Raw genomic sequence first — 17,811 nt, 5'->3', positions numbered from 1 at the left:
ACATTTAAACTAGGGTTTTTCCGTCTGTCCGTATATTACAGAATAAAAGTATATTAGCTTACTAGGTTTCGTGATCATTTTAGTATTTTAATTCCCCGTTTATTAATTTTACTACATATATGTTTACAATTTTACTTAATTCTTGTTTATTAAGTAACATTTTACTGTTCTTTTTATCCGAGCTGTAGCTAACTTTTAAAGCTAGGCTACTTTTGAGCAAAAATACCCTAGATTTTTAACCAAAGATGGTAGCCTACGGAAACGGTTCTGCTATGATCTTTGCTTCAGGAATTTCTCCGATCTGCTGCAGACGTTTCAGGCTAAATTTTAAAAACTTTTCATATAATAGTACATTTAAATAAAGAAAAAGAATAACACGAAACAATTCACATGCTTTAATATTTAAAAGTACATAATAACACTGCGCATCATTTAACATTGCTATAAATAGAAAGAGAGAAAAGTGTGATTTTAATTAAAGTAGTTTTTAATTTTTTGATCGGGTAGGCTAAATGAATTCCAGGTTTTTGAAAATACCCATTTAAGCGGATTGCACAGCCTTAAAGTCACATGTCTTGGTATACTGGAAAAGGTAAAAATCAAATTTTATTTTGGGGGCTTTTTGAGAAAATCCGCAAAATATTTTTTTTTCATTTTCGCCTAAAATCCTCTAAAAATAAGGTAAAAAATGTTAGGGTAGGCTTTTTAAAACTGTTATTGCTCAGCCCATAGTTATCCTAAAAAAATGTTAGACATACCAATGGAAAGCTTATCTCCTCTAGTTTTCAAAATGACAAACATTTTTAACGTGCATTGTATAGTTTTGTATCTATGTTGCTAAATGTAAAAAGTATCATCAAACACATCTAAATGTACATGTGCATGGTTTGATTGTGTCCCCTCCCCCATTCCTCTAGCTAAAAACCTTGGGTACCAGAATAAAAAAACCTTGGGTTTCAAGATGAAAAACTTTGGGTACCAGAATAAAAAAATCTTTAGTACGAGAGTGAATATTGCTTACCAACCTCCATCCTTCCCTGACTGGTCTAAATTGATTGAAAGGCCAAGACTCCAGGGATCTAAAGGGATGAGACAATGCCCGAAAAATTGATGTACATCTCCAATGATGATTACCTATTATGTAAATTAAATTAATATTAGTTGTTGAAATGTTTGGACTCTCAACTTAATCTAACAAAAAAACCTTATTTTATAAAGATTTGGAGACTATAATGTCCCCCCCCCCCCCCCCTCCCCTCCAAAACTCAGAGACATCGGACATTAAATTACACTGGTACACAATGTTTTATAACCACTTTATCTTACTCATAGGCTTAAAAACTTTGGGTCTTTTAATTGAATTTTGATTGGTTGGTTACAAACTGTCAGCGTTAAATTTTTTCTTTTATAACTTTAATCTACAGAGGGGGTAATTTTGGGGATTTACGTTAATCTAAATTTTTATTGTCTTATCCCTTAAGATCACTGAAAAGTCATAACTGTGCATGAAAATGAGTTGCGCCTGTTTACGGACCAATGCATTCCCCCTATACTTTTGCTATTATTGTCAAGCGCCAGACATAGTAGCAGTGGATATTATGACAAGGGAAAATTTGTTTAGGTATTTTTGCAAAGGTTAGGTTATGTTAAGAATATACAAATAAGCCCCCCAGAAGGGTTGGTTATTCAAAAAACCTTTAAGATGGTTTAAATGGGCTATGTTAGGTTAATAAAGGAATAATAAAATAAGACCCCAGCAGGGGTTAGGCATTTGGATAACCTAAAAGATATTTCTAAATAGGTTAGGTTAGGAATATAATATACTAATAAGCCCCCCATGGGGGTTGGACATTTGATAAGGTGTTTCTACTTGGTTGGATACGGTAGCTGCGTATAATAAGAACTTCGCTCTGATCGTAAAGAAACCAAAACAAAAATCTTTTTTTTCTTACTTTTTTTATGACATCTGCTATTTAACTCACTTTGTCCGTTTGTCTCTCCATTATTTTCATGTTTCGCCTTTACAGATGTTTTCACCCTAGTTTTTATTTAAAAATCACATAGGTGTAGTTCATTGACCTTACTGGTCAATTTTCTGAAAAGACCCTAGTAGATGCGCACACTTCTCGCTTACTGTTGAACAGATCAGGTTCTCCTTTAGCGGGTAGCTTCTCATAGGTACTAGGAAGGTTTTTAACTATTTTGGAGGAGGGTACCACCCCCCCCCCCCAAGAGAAATTGCCCCTAGAAAAAATACCCCCCCTGTCATAATATCCACTGCTACTATGTTTGGCGCTTGACAATAATAGCAAAAGTATGGGGGGAATGCCTTGATCCGTAAACAGGCGCAACTCATTTTCATGCACAATTAGGGCTTTTCAGTGATCTTAAGGGATAAGACAATGAAATTTAGATTGATGTAAATCCCCTAAATTACCCCCTCTGTAGATTAAAGTTATGTGTAGAAAAATTTTAACACTGATAGTTTGGAACCAACCAATCAAAATTCAATTAAAAGACCCAAAGTTTTTAAGCCTATGAGTAAGATAAAGTGATTATAAAACATTGTGTACCAGTATAATTTAATGTACAATGTCTCTGTGTTTTGGAGGGGGGGGGGGGTAATATGGGATGTTTATTACACTAGTCCCCAAATTTTTATATAATAAATAGGGTTTTTTATTTGTTAGATTAAGTTGAGTGTCCAGATGTTTGAACCACTATTGTCAATATGCATAAGAGGTAATCATTATTGGAGATGTACATCAATTTATCGACCATTGTCTTATCCCTATAGATCCCTGGAGTTTTGGCCTTTCAATCAATTTAGACCAGTCAGGGAGGGATGGAGGTTGTGTATTTTGCTGTAGGATGGCGAAGGGTAAACAATATTAACTCTGGTACCCAAGTTTTTTTATTCTGGTACCCAAGGTTTTTCATCCTAGTACCCAAGGTTTTTTTATTCTGGTACCCAAGGTTTTTATTCAGCTTGTAATATTTAGATAGATGAATGTACATTTAGATGTGTTTGATGATACTTTTTACATTTAGCAACATAGATACAAAACTTTACAATGCACGTTAAAAATGTTTGTCATTTTGAAAACTAGAGGAGATAAGCTTTCCATTGGTATGTCTAACATTCTTTTAGGATAACTATGGGCTGAGCAATAATAGTTTTAAAAAGCCTACCCTAACATTTTTTACCTTATTTTTAGATGATTTTAGGCGAAAATGAAAAAAAAATATTTTGCGGATTTTCTCAAAAAGCCCCCAAAATAAAATTTTATTTTACCTTTTCCAGTGTACCAAGACATGTGACTTTAAGGCTGTGCAATCCGCTCAAATGGGTATTTTCAAAAACCTGGAATTTTTTTAGCCTACCCGTGCGATAACAATGCAATTTTTGAGAAAAAAAGAGAAATAGAAAAAAAAATATTTTCTAAGTTGACCTACCCCCCTCCAAAATAATTACAAATCTTTACAAGACCAATAAATATCTTTACTGTAGGCAAGCACCAAATTGTTCTTGCCTTAAACGTAATCTTTAGGCACAAATAAATAGGCAGTCACAATAATCCTTAATATAAAAGTAACAGGATCAGTGTCTGTTTGTCTGTCTGTCTGTACCGAAGGATCACTCTAACCGCTGAACCGATATGTTTCTCTTTTACATTGTAGCTTCTTATTGGTCCACCACCACCTCCCAAAAGTAGCCCCCTAAAAAAAATTATCTCCCCCCCCCCAAAAAAAAAAAAGATGTATGTTTTCCTTTCTATTTTTTAAACCTAAAGAGCCCATAGGGACCCAGACCAGTGATGCCCTCTATCTGCAACAAAAAATCTACTGTAAGAAAGAGAGCAAGAGAGAAATATGAAATGTCCTTATTAGAAGAAAAAAGTGGGTTTAATATTTAATTTGACTGATTGATATGAGATATTTTACCTTGAACTTTAAACCCATGTCATTATCTTACTTGTGTACAGTTACAAATCATTAATACTTAATTCAATTTTTATAATGTCAATGAATTCTTATATTTTTAACTTAAATTTCTACAGCCGCCAAAAAGCCTTTAACAAAAATATATCTTATATAGCTGCTGATACTGTTTTTCCCCAGAAAGAAAATCCATGTCCTAATTCACTGGACGGACAAATTGGGTTTAAAGTAGCTTTACTACTAAAAATTCAGCCATTTTTCAGGGAGGGGAAATATTTATTTATAGATTTGCGCTGATAGAATAATGGAAGCAGCTTATTAAGATTAATTCCAGTTTTGTTGGTCCCCTGGTGGCCGAAGAGCAATATAACAAAACTGATTTCTTATTATTCTTTGGAAATTGCCTACAATAAGATAAAATACATAATTTTTCATTTTGACTAAGAAATCGTTTTAATCCAGTGGGTATTTGAAAAGTTAACTACAAAACTTTATAAACTGTGAATTTTGTTTAAATTTATCATAATGACTAAATACAATGTACACGATGCGTTTAAATAAAATGTGTAGGTTTTTTTAAAAACACATTTATATTTGAAACATATATAACACATATTTTTATCTGTATCTCCATATACGTCTGTGAGTGTGTGTACTCAGGGATCAAAAGGGATAAGACAATAGCCGATAAATTGACGCACATCACCATTGATGATACACAAAATGACCCCTTCTGTAGATTACAATTAGTAGTTAAAACGTTTGGACACTCAACTTGATGAATCAACCAATGAAAATCTAATTAAATTCCCCAAAGTTGTTAAGCCAACGAATAAGAAAAGGTTAATATAAAACTTTGGGGACTATTGTAAAAAAAACAGCCCATTGTACACTCCCTCCCTGGTGTGTACTAGTGTTGATTAAAATATATGTTTGCCCTTCAAGCCATATAGTTGTCGTAATCAACATTCAGTCGGATTTTTATCTTTAGCTGATCAACATCAAATCTATAATTACAAACAAATCTATAATTACAAATAAAGATACTTTATGAGTAGTGTGTGCAGTATACAAATAAAAAAAAGTGATGGGCTATATTCAGCAGATTTTCTTACACTGCCGTTTAATCAAGGATTATATCTCGGTGTATCTTCCTATTGTATAAAGTAATAAGCATTTTTCTGTCTGTAGCGAAGGATCTCGATAACTAACGAACATATATGGTTCTCCTTTACAGAGAAGCTTCTTAAATTCCTAATGTGGTTTTAGGCTATTTTTTGCCCATCCATATCCCTTTGATTATAGAGGCCCTAGATGCTAGGGGCGCAGCCACTAGTATTATATAAAGTAGTAAAATTGTTTTCTGAAGCTAAAGATCTTGAATTGTCATTCCAAATATTTTTTCAGGAAAGCTATCTAAATGTCCCGGGATGGTATTAGGCTATTTTCCGGACCAAACCCCCGCCCTCCCCTAGAGGGCAGGGGCAAAGCAACTTAGCCTCTAGGAACAATATTAAGTGTTAGTGTCTGTCTGTAATTATCAATTATTTGTAATGATTTCAGATATCTTGATGTAACAATCCAAATAGTATATAAAATTAAAAATTGAAAAATGGACAAGGAAGAATTAATCCCAGGACTGCAAGTCAAAGTTTACAAGTGAGTTAGAATATTTTCCAGTATCCGTTAATATCCGCTGTATTAAAACCTGTTCTAAGCCATACTGAAAAATCATGTATCGTATCGTATTATATTCAGTTTTCTTCGAGTATAAAAATGTTCAATCACAGTATTAAAACCAGCTTTGTTAGCCTGTGCCTTTAGCATCTCGGCATGCTTACAAAACTGGTTTAAATCTTATAATTGTACATTTTTATATCATAATCATTTCGACTTTACTAATGGATGTTGATTCTTTTTGTGAATACTCTCTTAACTAAACAAAGTTGTAATGATGACATAATCAAAGCAGTTGACAGCTCTTTCTCATTTCCCATTTCTTTTATTTCCTTGATTTTAAAACAAATGATAAATCCTTTTTTTTAGTATTTTAAATATTTTATAAAGATGCCGATTTTTTATTATTCTCAAAATCATGATCACAATAAACAATTATTTGAGAATAGAAAATAAAACTATTCTAAAATTACGGTATGTACGTCTATACGTAAAGATTTAATGCAGTAACTGTAGATATGAAAGTATGTCTAAGGCTTAGCAGAGATGGGTTCTTTAAAAAAAATGCCGCGTTTTTTCGACATTTTTTACGCTATGAATAACAAGCGCGGCATTCACGAAATCAAAACAGAGTATACAACTATTTATTTAATTATTTCGCTTTTATTGGTACAGCCTTTATAAAAGAAAAACAAATTATCTTAAATCCATTTTTGCTGCATATCAATTAATACATCTTTTTATAGCTATATTAGACATTATACAAATGGCTAAAATAATAATTTTAAACTTTTGAATTCTTAAGTTGTATACTCTGTTTAGATTTCGCGAATGCCGCGCTTGTTATTCAAAGCGTAAAAAATGTCGAAAAACGCGGCATTTTCTTTTAAGAACCCATCTCAGGGCTTCTCTATAATTATAACAACTCTATGATTAGATCTATAATACTTATAGAATATTTTTGATGTGTCTCTTTTTATGACCGTCGCTTTTATGGAATTTTTCATTTTTATTTATAAATTTTACCCACAATTCACATGCATGATGTTGACAACGTGTGATAGTTTTATTTATGTTTTATATCATTTACTAAGTATTTTACATTTACATTTATGTCAATATAATTATATATTTGTACTAGTATAAATATGATCAAGACATTTTGTATTCATCACGAGAAAATGAAATCAAGTGAAAGGGTTAAATAACTGTCTCTCCCCATCACAATGTCCTTGTGCCGACTCTCAATTGGGTCATTAAAAATCAACCAATGGTGTCAAAGATATTAACACAGCCAAGTAGCAGGAAACAATTTGGTAGCAGACGAAAAAGATCATTGAAAAAGGGAGGATTATAGTTATCTGTATATACATCTATACTATTGTGATTTGTGATGAAAGTACAATTTTTAATTGTTGAAATTGTATAATGATAGACGTATAATCCAGACAACTAAGGCCAAAGTGTTGGAGACATTTTCGTCTGCTAGCAATTTGGATGTTTTTATATTTAAAGAGCCAATACAAAATCGGGTCAGGGTCTCCGATAGAGTTACATATATCTCATGACTCCTCTATTCTTTTACTTTAATGTTGAACTAGACACCTTACCACTATTTAACCTAAAGTTTAAAGAATTGTACATCTTTAAATCATTTGGAATTTCTTTCTGTATACCTAGGCCAATCTGATGCCTGAAAACCAATCTATACTTCTATTTTTGATTAAAATTTATCAGTAAAATTTATTTGTTTAGACGAAGATGGTACATTCTGTTTTTATTTTCCTTCCTGGCTCTTTTCAATTGTACAGTATGGAACACTTTTGGTCCAATTGTTAGTACAGTAAAGGTTAGTTGTTATATTATTTTTATTTCTTTTATTGTTTAACTTCACTTTCTTTAACTCTTTCTCAGAACCTTTCAATGTTTAGTTTTTTAATTCAAACAGCTTCGCTACTTTTGTACGTAATTGTCCCTGTTTAGGACATTCTTTCGCCCCCCCCCCCCTCCTCACACTCTAGAAAAAAAACGATAAGCAGTTGGCCAGGGTCAATTCGCAGGAGCGAGGACATTACTTATCACAGAGATAGACAACCAAATTATTTACAGAGACACTTGCAATTAAACATAAAACTCACTTCCCCTTTTCTTATTTTACTTTTTTGACATTTCATTTTTCCACACTTAAAGTTTTCTTCGCTAGCATTTAAATTTTTATAATACAATTAATATAGGAGCTTTACCCCCAATGGCCAGAGTACACAATACCCTTGCTAACAAACTGGGGACCAATTGCTTTCCTGGTCTTTCTTGTACCTATCCTCTACATTTCTGAGAAAAGTCTCAGGTTTGTTTTTGATTCAATCTTTATTGCTAAAAATATTTCATAAAATCGCAATAATTTATAGGGACAACGCTATTTAGATAGAAAATATACCTCGAAGAAAACAACCGAATTAATCAGGGCTCGGCAGCCGCGAAACAGTCACTTGTAAGCGTTGGGGAAAATCAACCTTTCATAATTTAAAAAATCAGCTTGAAACCTTGTCCAAATATGGCAATCAATTTTTCCATAAAATATTTTCTTATCATCCATGCGGGTTAAAATTTCAGGCTTAGTCGCGGCTCACGTGCGGTTGCTGAGCTCAGGAATAAACCCTACCCAAAACAGCCACAAGTCACTTAAAATAAATAAAAAGAAAAAACCTGGAATCATTTTGTAATCTGTAATGGTTATCCTAAGATCATCATAGTCCAACAATAAAGATTACATTGAAAATACCATTTAATAACACCTATGTATGATATTGATGGTCTTTTATTTATAGACGTTTAGCAAATTTTTGCAAAAATCTTGGAAATTTATGATTGAAATTACTGAATAGATTGTCTGTGGTGCTGAGTAGTGGTCTGGTATTCCTTGGAGCTGGTATTAGATGTATATTTGTAGCTTTTCCACAAATGAATGATACTGCCTTCCTTGCTCTTTGCCATGTAGGTCAGTAATACAGTATAGCCCGAAAAAAAAACACAAACCATTTTTTAGGAGTGGGGACAAAACACCTAATTTAAAAATGCCTAACTAAAAATGCCTAACTAAAAATGCCTAACTAAAAACACCTAAGTTTAAAAACACCTAATTTAAAAACACCTAATTTATAAATGCCTAATTTAAAAACGCCTAACTAAAAATGCCTGACTAAAAATACCTAATTTTAAAAATGTCTAATTTTAAAAATGCCTAATTTAAAAATACCTAATTTTAAACTATCTAAACGCCTAATTTAGAAATGCCTAATTCTAAAATATCAAATATTTTCACTAAAATACCTAAAATTTTGATAACATTAATCCAATTGGCTGATTGTTATTGCTAAAGGATCTTGCTAGTCGATGAACCAATATGGTTCATTTTTACATAGACGTCCAAGGGTGGGGGGGTAAAGTGGGGATTACCCCCCCTCCAAACGAATTTGTGGGTGTCGTAGGCACCCCCCAAATTTTTTTTTTACCCCCCCCCCCCCATTTAAAATTTACCCCAACCATTTAGGAGGGGGTATTTACACCCCACAATCAATTTTGGGGGGTAAATACCCCCCCCCCCAAAAAAAAAAAAAAATCTGTAACAAAAAAAATGTTTGTGCGCTTCGCGCGCATTTTTAATACTAAATATTTAATAAAATTTAAATTACCCCCCCCCCCCCCAGAAATTTTACTTAGATTTCAGATTTTGGGGTGGGTAAAAAAAATTTGCGGCACGCTTCACGCGCCATTTTACCCCCCAAAAAAAGAATTACCCCCCCTTAAAAAGTTTTAACCCCCCCCCCCCCCCCCAAAAAAAAGCTTGGACGCCCCTGCATTTTTACAATGAAGCTTCCTTATGTCATGGGATGGTTTATATAAGGTTGGGAAGGTTTTGGGGAGGTTACCAACACCTTCCAATGAGAAATCCCCCCCCCCCCCTCCGTATTTTAATATTTCTTCAATCTTTTTTTATCAAACTAGAACAAAAATGGGGGATGATTAACTATCACCCCCCAAGAAAAAAAAGGGATGCTACGGCTACTTAGGTTAGGGAAGAAACCAAAAAAAATTAAAATTCATTTGTTTCCTTGTCCTTCAACCTTTGAAATTCTGGAGGGGGGGGGGGATCATGAACCCTCAATCCCCCCCTCCCCCCAAAGACTTAATTGAATTCCCCTCTGCACTGCAATTGCCTCTAGAGGCCTCTAGGGGGCGTAGCCGCCGGTTTAATATATTTAACAACACTTTTAAGATATACTTAGAATTAGGTTTTTCAGATTAGGTATTTTAAAATTAGGTATTTTTAAACTTAGGTATTTATAGTTAGGTGTTTATAGAATTAGGCATTTTTAAAGTTAGGTGTTTTGTCACATTAGGCATTTTTAAAATTAGGTATTTTTAAATTAGACATTTTTAAATTAGGTATTTATAAATTAGGTGTTTTGTCACATTAGACATTTATAAAATTAGGCATTTTTAAATTAGGTATTTTTAAATTAGGTGTTTTGTCCCCACTCCCATTTTTTAGACAATCTGAGGCCTCAGCTCTTTCTTAATTCTGTTTAGCCAAAGTTAGCTTCAAAAACGGCTACCAGCGAAAACCAAAAGAGTCTTTTATTTCAGCCGCAGCTATTTATAAAAAAAAATCTATTTAAATAACACGTGCTTTCAGCTGTTTGTTTTTGTTACAACAAAGGTTCGATTCCAGCAATATCTTACAATGAACTAAAGTAGATTTCAAAAATTGTATTCATTAATAGGTGCTATCCTGAATGGCATACCTGGCATCATAGTGACCTCCATACCTGCAGCTGTTTCCTCCGCCTGGTTTCCGGTCAATGTAAGTTAATAAGGGAATAATCCAAGAAAACAAGGACAATCATTTCTAAAAGTAGCAATCGTATGATGATTACAAAATTTAATTTAGTACATATAAAATATACGAAGTAATTATAAGCTTCGAAATAATTTTTCATAATTAGAAAAAAAACAAGGTGTCCAAAATTTCTCTATTTTTTTCTTCTTTTCATAATTAGAATATGCATTGTGCATGAGTTATAAACTAAAACATATTATAATTTAAACCGCAAAAGTTCGCATTATTTATGTAAAAACTATTTGTATTTCAATACTTTGTTGAAATTTGACATTGCTCTTTGTGAGTTTAACTATTGGCCTTATGCAACAACATGAATTATGAACACATTTTACATAATTTTGAAATGATTGAATTTGAAAAGACAAAAAAATACTTATGCAATTTCATTATAAATGTTCCATTTACAGAGATCCGAAGGGCAAAAAAATACGTACTTCCCCCAATAACTATAAACAAAAACCTTGCTATAGATTTGAATTATTGGTGAAAAAGTTTGGACACTGATGGTTTGTCGTTCATCCTAGTTAAAAAGTAACTGAGCTACTAAAAATTAATATTGCTCCTTATTAGGAAAGAGTAACAGCCACCTCAATCAGTCAGATGTTGAACAACCTTGGTACAGCGGTCAGCTTCCTCATGGCAGAGCTCATTGTACCTGAAACTATTGGATTCAATGACACACAAATTAATTCCAGCTGTGGAAGTCAGGTAGATTTTAATTCAAATCATGACAATAAAAAATAAATATATAATAATAAAGACTGGAGCTTTTCATAGTGCCTGTAATAGTGACGTAATACTGGCCTACCATTGGTCAATTAAAATGTGTAAAGACCTGCCATTGATAATTTTGTCATCGGTCATTTGTATTGTATGACATCATTTTTATAGGCACTATAAAGAGCTTCGTAAAGATTATTTTATATTTCATAACAGGAGTCCTATAGGGGCGGTTTTGGCAAGTCTGTTTTTTGCAAAGCAAAGAATTTCTTTTATGACGCTAAGTCTTTCTAATAAGAAAATGATTAACAACATACGTTTCAAGGGTTATGCAATGTATCTAAACTGTTTTCAATGCCAAAACAACCCACTATGTAGAAGTACTAGAAATACTCATTGAATTTATAATTTTTTTATATTTACATTAATCCTTGCAGGACAATCATGGAGTAACACTGACACAACACGAGAAATCAGAGCTGCGCGCAGATTTCCACTACTACCTGCTCGCTCTGACCGCTCCCGCTGCTGTCCTCTTCTCCATGTCCATTGTCTACTTCCCCTCTGCTCCTCTCCACCCGCCCAGCAGATCTTCAACACAGGTTGGTAACTTAAAAAATTGTTATTTTAATAAATACTCAAGGATTTTTTTTGCTATTTAAACCAAAGTAAAATTTCAGGTTACATTATTTCATTAATAAATAGTCTATAGTATAATAAATAGCAATTGCCATACTCCTTTACCCATGTGTTGCGTAAAGAAAGGTCTGAAAGGAAAATCTATATGTATATTAATTGTCAATTGGAAAATCAGAAAATTTTTTATAAGTGTTCATTTAATTCGAGTAAGTTTTCTAAAAAAGTTTTCCCTACTAATATTAAATTAAGACTACAATAAAAAATATTATTTATCTTTTCTATAACCAATAATTTTAAAATGTGTTGTTTATTATTTGTTTTAGACTCGATTAAATTTCTGGGCTGGTATAAAGAACCTGATAGGATCTGGAGCCGCCTGGTCCATTGCCATTGTCTGGTCCATACCTCAGGCCATCTGGAATAACTGGTGTGCTCTCATGGTTGTCAGCCTTACACAGGTCTAAACTTTTAATGCTTTCAAATTATTAAAACAGGTTTAAACATACTTATATTTTTGTATTGCTATATTGCCTTAATTTTTTCTGCTAGTAAAACTTCCCATAATTGAAAATAAAAGATTTGTTTCTTCTAAATCTTGCTGTAAATTTTAAATTATTCCTCTAAAGATTTTTTTCTAATGAAAAATTGTTAAGCTAAATGAATACTAAAAATGGTATCTAAAGTTTTATGATTACGTTTTCTAAATTGCTGGTTTTAAAAAACTTTGGGTACTTGGTTCATAAAGTTGTGCGCATAAACAATTCAAACAATAGATTTAATCTTTACAAGGGGTAACTTTGTTCATCATCAATAGGGATGTACATCAATTTATCGTCCGTTGTGTATTCCCCTAGGATCCTTATATATATATATGGTATTTTTTAGATTTTTAAAAAATAAAATGCAATTTTAAAATCACATGTTTTAGGTTGGGGAGAGTGGGGTGTGCCTGACAGAGAAGTGGGTCAACATGTTAGGTATCATAGCTGTGCTGGTAGGAACAGCTGTTGCCATCCTGGTGGGCATGGCCACTGACAGGATCAAAGGCTACATGAAAGTCACCATCATGGCATTGCTAATATTAGGTAAGCTTTAATTTTGCTGATTTTGTCACATGCCAGACATAGCAACAGTAGAAATTATTTTTAACGTTTGTGGGCCAGACCTGAACCCGCCACATTCCCAAAATTGGATTAAACTCACTACGCTGGGTAGTACTATTTAAAGTTATTAAATCAAACTGCAAGTAATGCCAACAAATCCATAAGAAACAAAGTTTGTTGCAAATTAATAGAACATCTGTAGTTCAAATAGAATTAGAACATACAGATGCTGTTATGTTATTAATGCCAATGTGAAAGATCATTTTGAGCAAGTAATTAACTTTATGAATCAATTATTTTTGTCCCACATATTTTATTCTATTTTTAGGTGGTATAACATTTACCTTCCTGACACTAATAACAATTCAAGTTATTCAGTTACCATCAATTATTTCTCTTAAGGTAGTATATATTTTATATATGTATCAAAATACCAATTAATTGAAGTTGAAAGAACCTTATAGAAACAAAGAAGTATTTTCATATTACTATTTTTATAAAAAAAAATAGTGTGGGGGGTTTTTAGGGGCGATTTATCTCCAGATGTTGGAGGTATCCTCCACAAAAATGATAAAAAAACTTCCCTGGATCTAAAAGAAGCTTCACTGCAAAGGAGAATCCTAACGGTTTAGTGGTTAGTGAGATCATTTACTTTATACAGAAACATAGACAGCCATCCTGATACTTTTATATAATAATTATTATTTAGGTGTGTATATATGTGTTATTATTACTTGGTAACATTATGGTGGTGTCTACATCTCCCTTGTATAACAGACACCCTGTTACTTTTATATAATAATTATTATTTAGGTGTGTATATATGTGTTATTATTACTTGGTAACATTATGGTGGTGTCCACATCTTCCTTGTATAACAGACACCCTGTTATTTAGTATAATAATTATTATTTAGGTGTGTATATATGTGTTATTATTACTTAGTAACAGTATGGTGGTGTCTACATCTCCCTTGTATAACAGACACCCTGTTATTTAGTATAATAATTATTATTTAGGTGTGTATATATGTGTTATTATTACTTAGTAACAGTATGGTGGTGTCTACATCTCCCTTGTGTAACAGACACCCTGTTATTTAGTATAATAATTATTATTTAGGTGTTTATATATGTGTTATTATTACTTAGTAACAGTATGGTGGTGTCTACATCTCCCTTGTGTAACAGACACCCTGTTATTTAGTATAATAATTATTATTTAGGTGTGTATATATGTGTTATTATTACTTGGTAACAGTATGGTGGTGTCCACATCTTCCTTGTATAACAGACACCCTGTTATTTAGTATAATAATTATTATTTAGGTGTGTATATATGTGTTATTATTACTTGGTAACAGTATGGTGGTGTCTACATCTCCCTTGTATAACAGACACCCTGTTATTTAATATAATAATTATTATTTAGGTGTGTATATATGTGTTATTATTACTTGGTAACAGTATGGTGGTGTCCACATCTTCCTTGTATAACAGACACCCTGTTATTTAGTATAATAATTATTATTTAGGTGTGTATATATGTGTTATTATTACTTGGTAACAGTATGGTGGTGTCCACATCTTCCTTGTATAACAGACACCCTGTTATTTAGTATAATAATTATTATTTAGGTGTGTATATATGTGTTATTATTACTTGGTAACAGTATGGTGGTGTCCACATCTTCCTTGTATAACAGACACCCTGTTATTTAGTATAATAATTATTATTTAGGTGTGTATATATGTGTTATTATTACTTAGTAACAGTATGGTGGTGTCTACATCTCCCTTGTGTAACAGACACCCTGTTATTTAGTATAATAATTATTATTTAGGTGTTTATATATGTGTTATTATTACTTAGTAACAGTATGGTGGTGTCTACATCTCCCTTGTATAACAGACACCCTGTTATTTAGTATAATAATTATTATTTAGGTGTGTATATATGTGTTATTATTACTTGGTAACAGTATGGTGGTATCAACATCTCCCCTCTGCATGGAGTTCGCTGTTGAGAAGCTATATCCCGTTCCAGAGGTAATGTGGCACAATAATACAAGGATCACAATATCCATTCCTAGCATGCTCAATAAAAGCAGGGATGGACGAACAAGGAAAATTGAATTATAGAAAATATTTTCATATATAGAAAGAAAATCAGAACTTTTTTATATGTTTGTCTTTTTTTTAGCATGGCCAATAGACCAACGGACCAAAGAAATTATATATTGATGCTCGTTCGTACAGGGAACTTAACAAAAAAATTAAGCAGTTTATCTTAAATCCCTCCAAAAATGATTAGACATACATACATACGGACATTTCTAAAATAAGATTCGATAAATACTTAGTATAATACAGTTTCGATCGTTTTTGTTAAAAGCGAAGCTTTTCTATAATTAGGGTCGGTTCGTCCGTCCGTACGTCCGTAACGGATAGTTTTTTCGTTAATTTTGGCATGTTAGAATTGTCCTATCGATTTCAAATTTTGCATGGTGATTCCTTTAGTAGTTAGGTACGATTTAGAAAGCGTAGCAACTCTATAATCATCACCAAAATGTCCGTACGTCCATTTTAAACATGTTGATTTTTTTACTTTTTTAACAACAAATTTTTATGTGATCTAATCATCCGACTGATCTGATTTTTGGTATATTGATTCCTGGGACAACAAAGTATAATGTAATAAGCGAAGCAACTCTATAATCAAGTCCTAAAAATGTAAGTATGTCCATAAACATTATCCTGAATCAAGCAGTTTTTCAACAAATTTACTTACAATTTTGCTTTGACTCTTATACATTTATATTATGATTATTCAGTTATGACACTATACAAGTGTTAATGTCCGTTTGTCCTACCGTTTCAGTGCTTCGCTTTTATGGATGTTGTCATCCTTGTTTAAAATTGTTTAATTGAAGTATTTTCTTATAGGGAATTGTAGGAGGGTGGCTAAATATCTGGTACAACATAATATCAGTTATGTTTCTTCTTATTTTCAACATTCCTCACGTGGGCACATATTGGCTCAATTTTGTTCTTCCATTATCATGCTTCATTGTTCTACCTCTACTATTCTTCATGAAGGTTAGTTTTACATTGAATTGTCCTTGTTTTTTTTTACTGTAGGTAGCACATAATTGAGATCGCCACCACTGCCGCACAAAAAAAAGTATTTGAGCGGCAAAGAGCAGTGTGTCTATGATTATTAGAAGAGCCAAACTCCATCAATGATAACTTAAACGAAAACAAGGATGACAACATCCACAGAAGCAAAGTTCTGAAACGGTATGACAAACGAACATTAACTCAGGTAGAGTGTCAGAGCTGAATATACAAAATATAAATATATAAGTTTTGATAAAATTATAAGTAAATTTGTTGTAGAACTTCTTAAATACAAAATACTGTTTAAGGTCATACTGACATTTTTAGGACTTGATTATAGAAATGCTTCGCTTATAATATTGTACCTTCTTGTACTAGGAATCAGTACTCCAAAAATCAGATCAAACGGATGATTTTATAACATAAAAAAATTTTATTAAAAAAGTTAAAAACCAACATGTTTAAAATGGACGTACGATTATAGATTTGGTACGCTTTCTAAATCCTACGTAGCTACTACAGGAATCATCAAACAAAGTTTGAAATCGATTGGACACTTCTAACATGCCTAAATTAACAAAAAAAATCTATCCGTTACGGACGGACGGACCTACCCTAATTATAGAATGGCTTCGCTTTTAAAAAATAGATATTAAATTACCAAATAGCATATAGATATTAGTCCTTATCAGATTGACCAAAAATTGCAACAATATTGATAGTCAATTGAGCAAAATACAATAGTAACGTTTTGATAACAGCTTTATTTGATATCGCCCCATGTTGCAGTGGGGTTCCCCCACCCCAATTACTGGTTTTTGTTTTAAAATTTTTTTTTTTTTAATTTTTGGAAGTGGGGATTTTTTTATTTTTGGGAGGGGTTGGGGTGTCCCACCCCCCAAGAAAATAGCTTAAAACCACCAGAGGACCAGTAGGTATATTCTCAGAAGGGTAGAGCCCAATTTGATCAGCAGTTACTGAGATTTTACAAAAAATGTAAAAAAAAAAAATTTGGGGAGTTGGATTTTTTTTGTTTTTTGGGGGGTTGGGGGTGTCCCACCCCCCAAGAAAATAGCCTAAAACCACCACAGGACCGGTAGGTATATTCCCTGAAGAGTAGAATCCGATCGGTTCAGTAGTTACCGAGATCTTAAGGGACAGACAGACAGACGGACAGACAGACATCGTTCTACTTTGTATTATAGATTGTCAGGAAGGGACGGGACATCGGACTGTAAATTTGGTGTAAGCAACAAGTAAAGTTGACAAAATGATTTTGCTGTAAAATCAATTTACTTTATTGCCATACAAGCGGAAACGATAGCATACCCATACATTCCACAAGAAATAGACTTACAGTCAGACAGAGTGAGAGAAGCTAAGGTGTACATCAAAAATTTGCATGTTTTCAATCAGTTAATGATAAGGTTTATTTCTTAATATTTCTATATTGAACCAGGAGGAGTATAAGCGAAGGAACATAGATGAGACAGTTAATAATAATGATGAACAAGGATTTGACAACCCACTTGCCAAAGAAGAAGTTTATTAAATCAAATAATGTAAAGTTAATACCTATTATATATCTGTATCAAATAAATATTAAAAATAAAAATTTAATTATGATATTGCTTAAAATCCTTATATAAAAGCAACAAATTTTTGTCTGTCTGCTTTTTTAATTTTATAGCTATTTTTGAGTTGGACC

General features: G+C 32.6%; 1 protein-coding gene across 2 annotated transcripts; it reads left to right on the top strand.

Annotated features, from left to right (window-relative positions):
• Positions 1-5,497: 5,497 nt before the first annotated feature.
• Positions 5,498-17,729, top strand: LOC145313396 (solute carrier family 49 member 4 homolog). Of its 2 annotated transcripts, XM_080152761.1 has the most exons (13): positions 5,498-5,601; positions 7,375-7,468; positions 7,854-7,966; positions 8,505-8,617; positions 10,404-10,483; positions 11,093-11,230; positions 11,680-11,844; positions 12,205-12,339; positions 12,810-12,966; positions 13,313-13,386; positions 14,931-15,032; positions 15,930-16,082; positions 17,563-17,729. In XM_080152761.1, exons 1-13 carry the CDS (start codon positions 5,555-5,557, stop codon positions 17,653-17,655), a joined length of 1,464 nt encoding a protein of 487 aa, XP_080008887.1. In that variant the 5' UTR covers positions 5,498-5,554; the 3' UTR covers positions 17,656-17,729. The 2 variants fall into 2 exon arrangements, with proteins under 2 accessions (XP_080008887.1, XP_080008888.1); XM_080152762.1 differs by lacking the exons at positions 14,931-15,032; positions 15,930-16,082; positions 17,563-17,729 and adding an exon at positions 13,694-13,798.
• The last annotated feature ends 82 nt before the right edge of the window (positions 17,730-17,811 follow it).

Source organism: Acartia tonsa, chromosome 3, assembly GCF_053477335.1.
Source record: "Acartia tonsa isolate MP-2025a chromosome 3, ASM5347733v1, whole genome shotgun sequence".
Classification (NCBI taxonomy): Eukaryota; Metazoa; Arthropoda; class Copepoda; order Calanoida; family Acartiidae; genus Acartia; species Acartia tonsa.
This window is presented reverse-complemented; position numbering and strand designations above follow the sequence as displayed.

Bases quoted from the DNA above. Each gene is read 5' to 3' on its own strand.
- LOC145313396 (XM_080152761.1), top strand. From the start codon at position 5,555: ATGGACAAGGAAGAATTAATCCCAGGACTGCAAGTCAAAGTTTACAA. The intron at 8,618-10,403 runs GTCAGTAATACA...ATTCATTAATAG, and splicing joins CCTTGCTCTTTGCCATGTAG to GTGCTATCCTGAATGGCATA. The intron at 11,845-12,204 runs GTTGGTAACTTA...TATTTGTTTTAG, and splicing joins CCAGCAGATCTTCAACACAG to ACTCGATTAAATTTCTGGGC.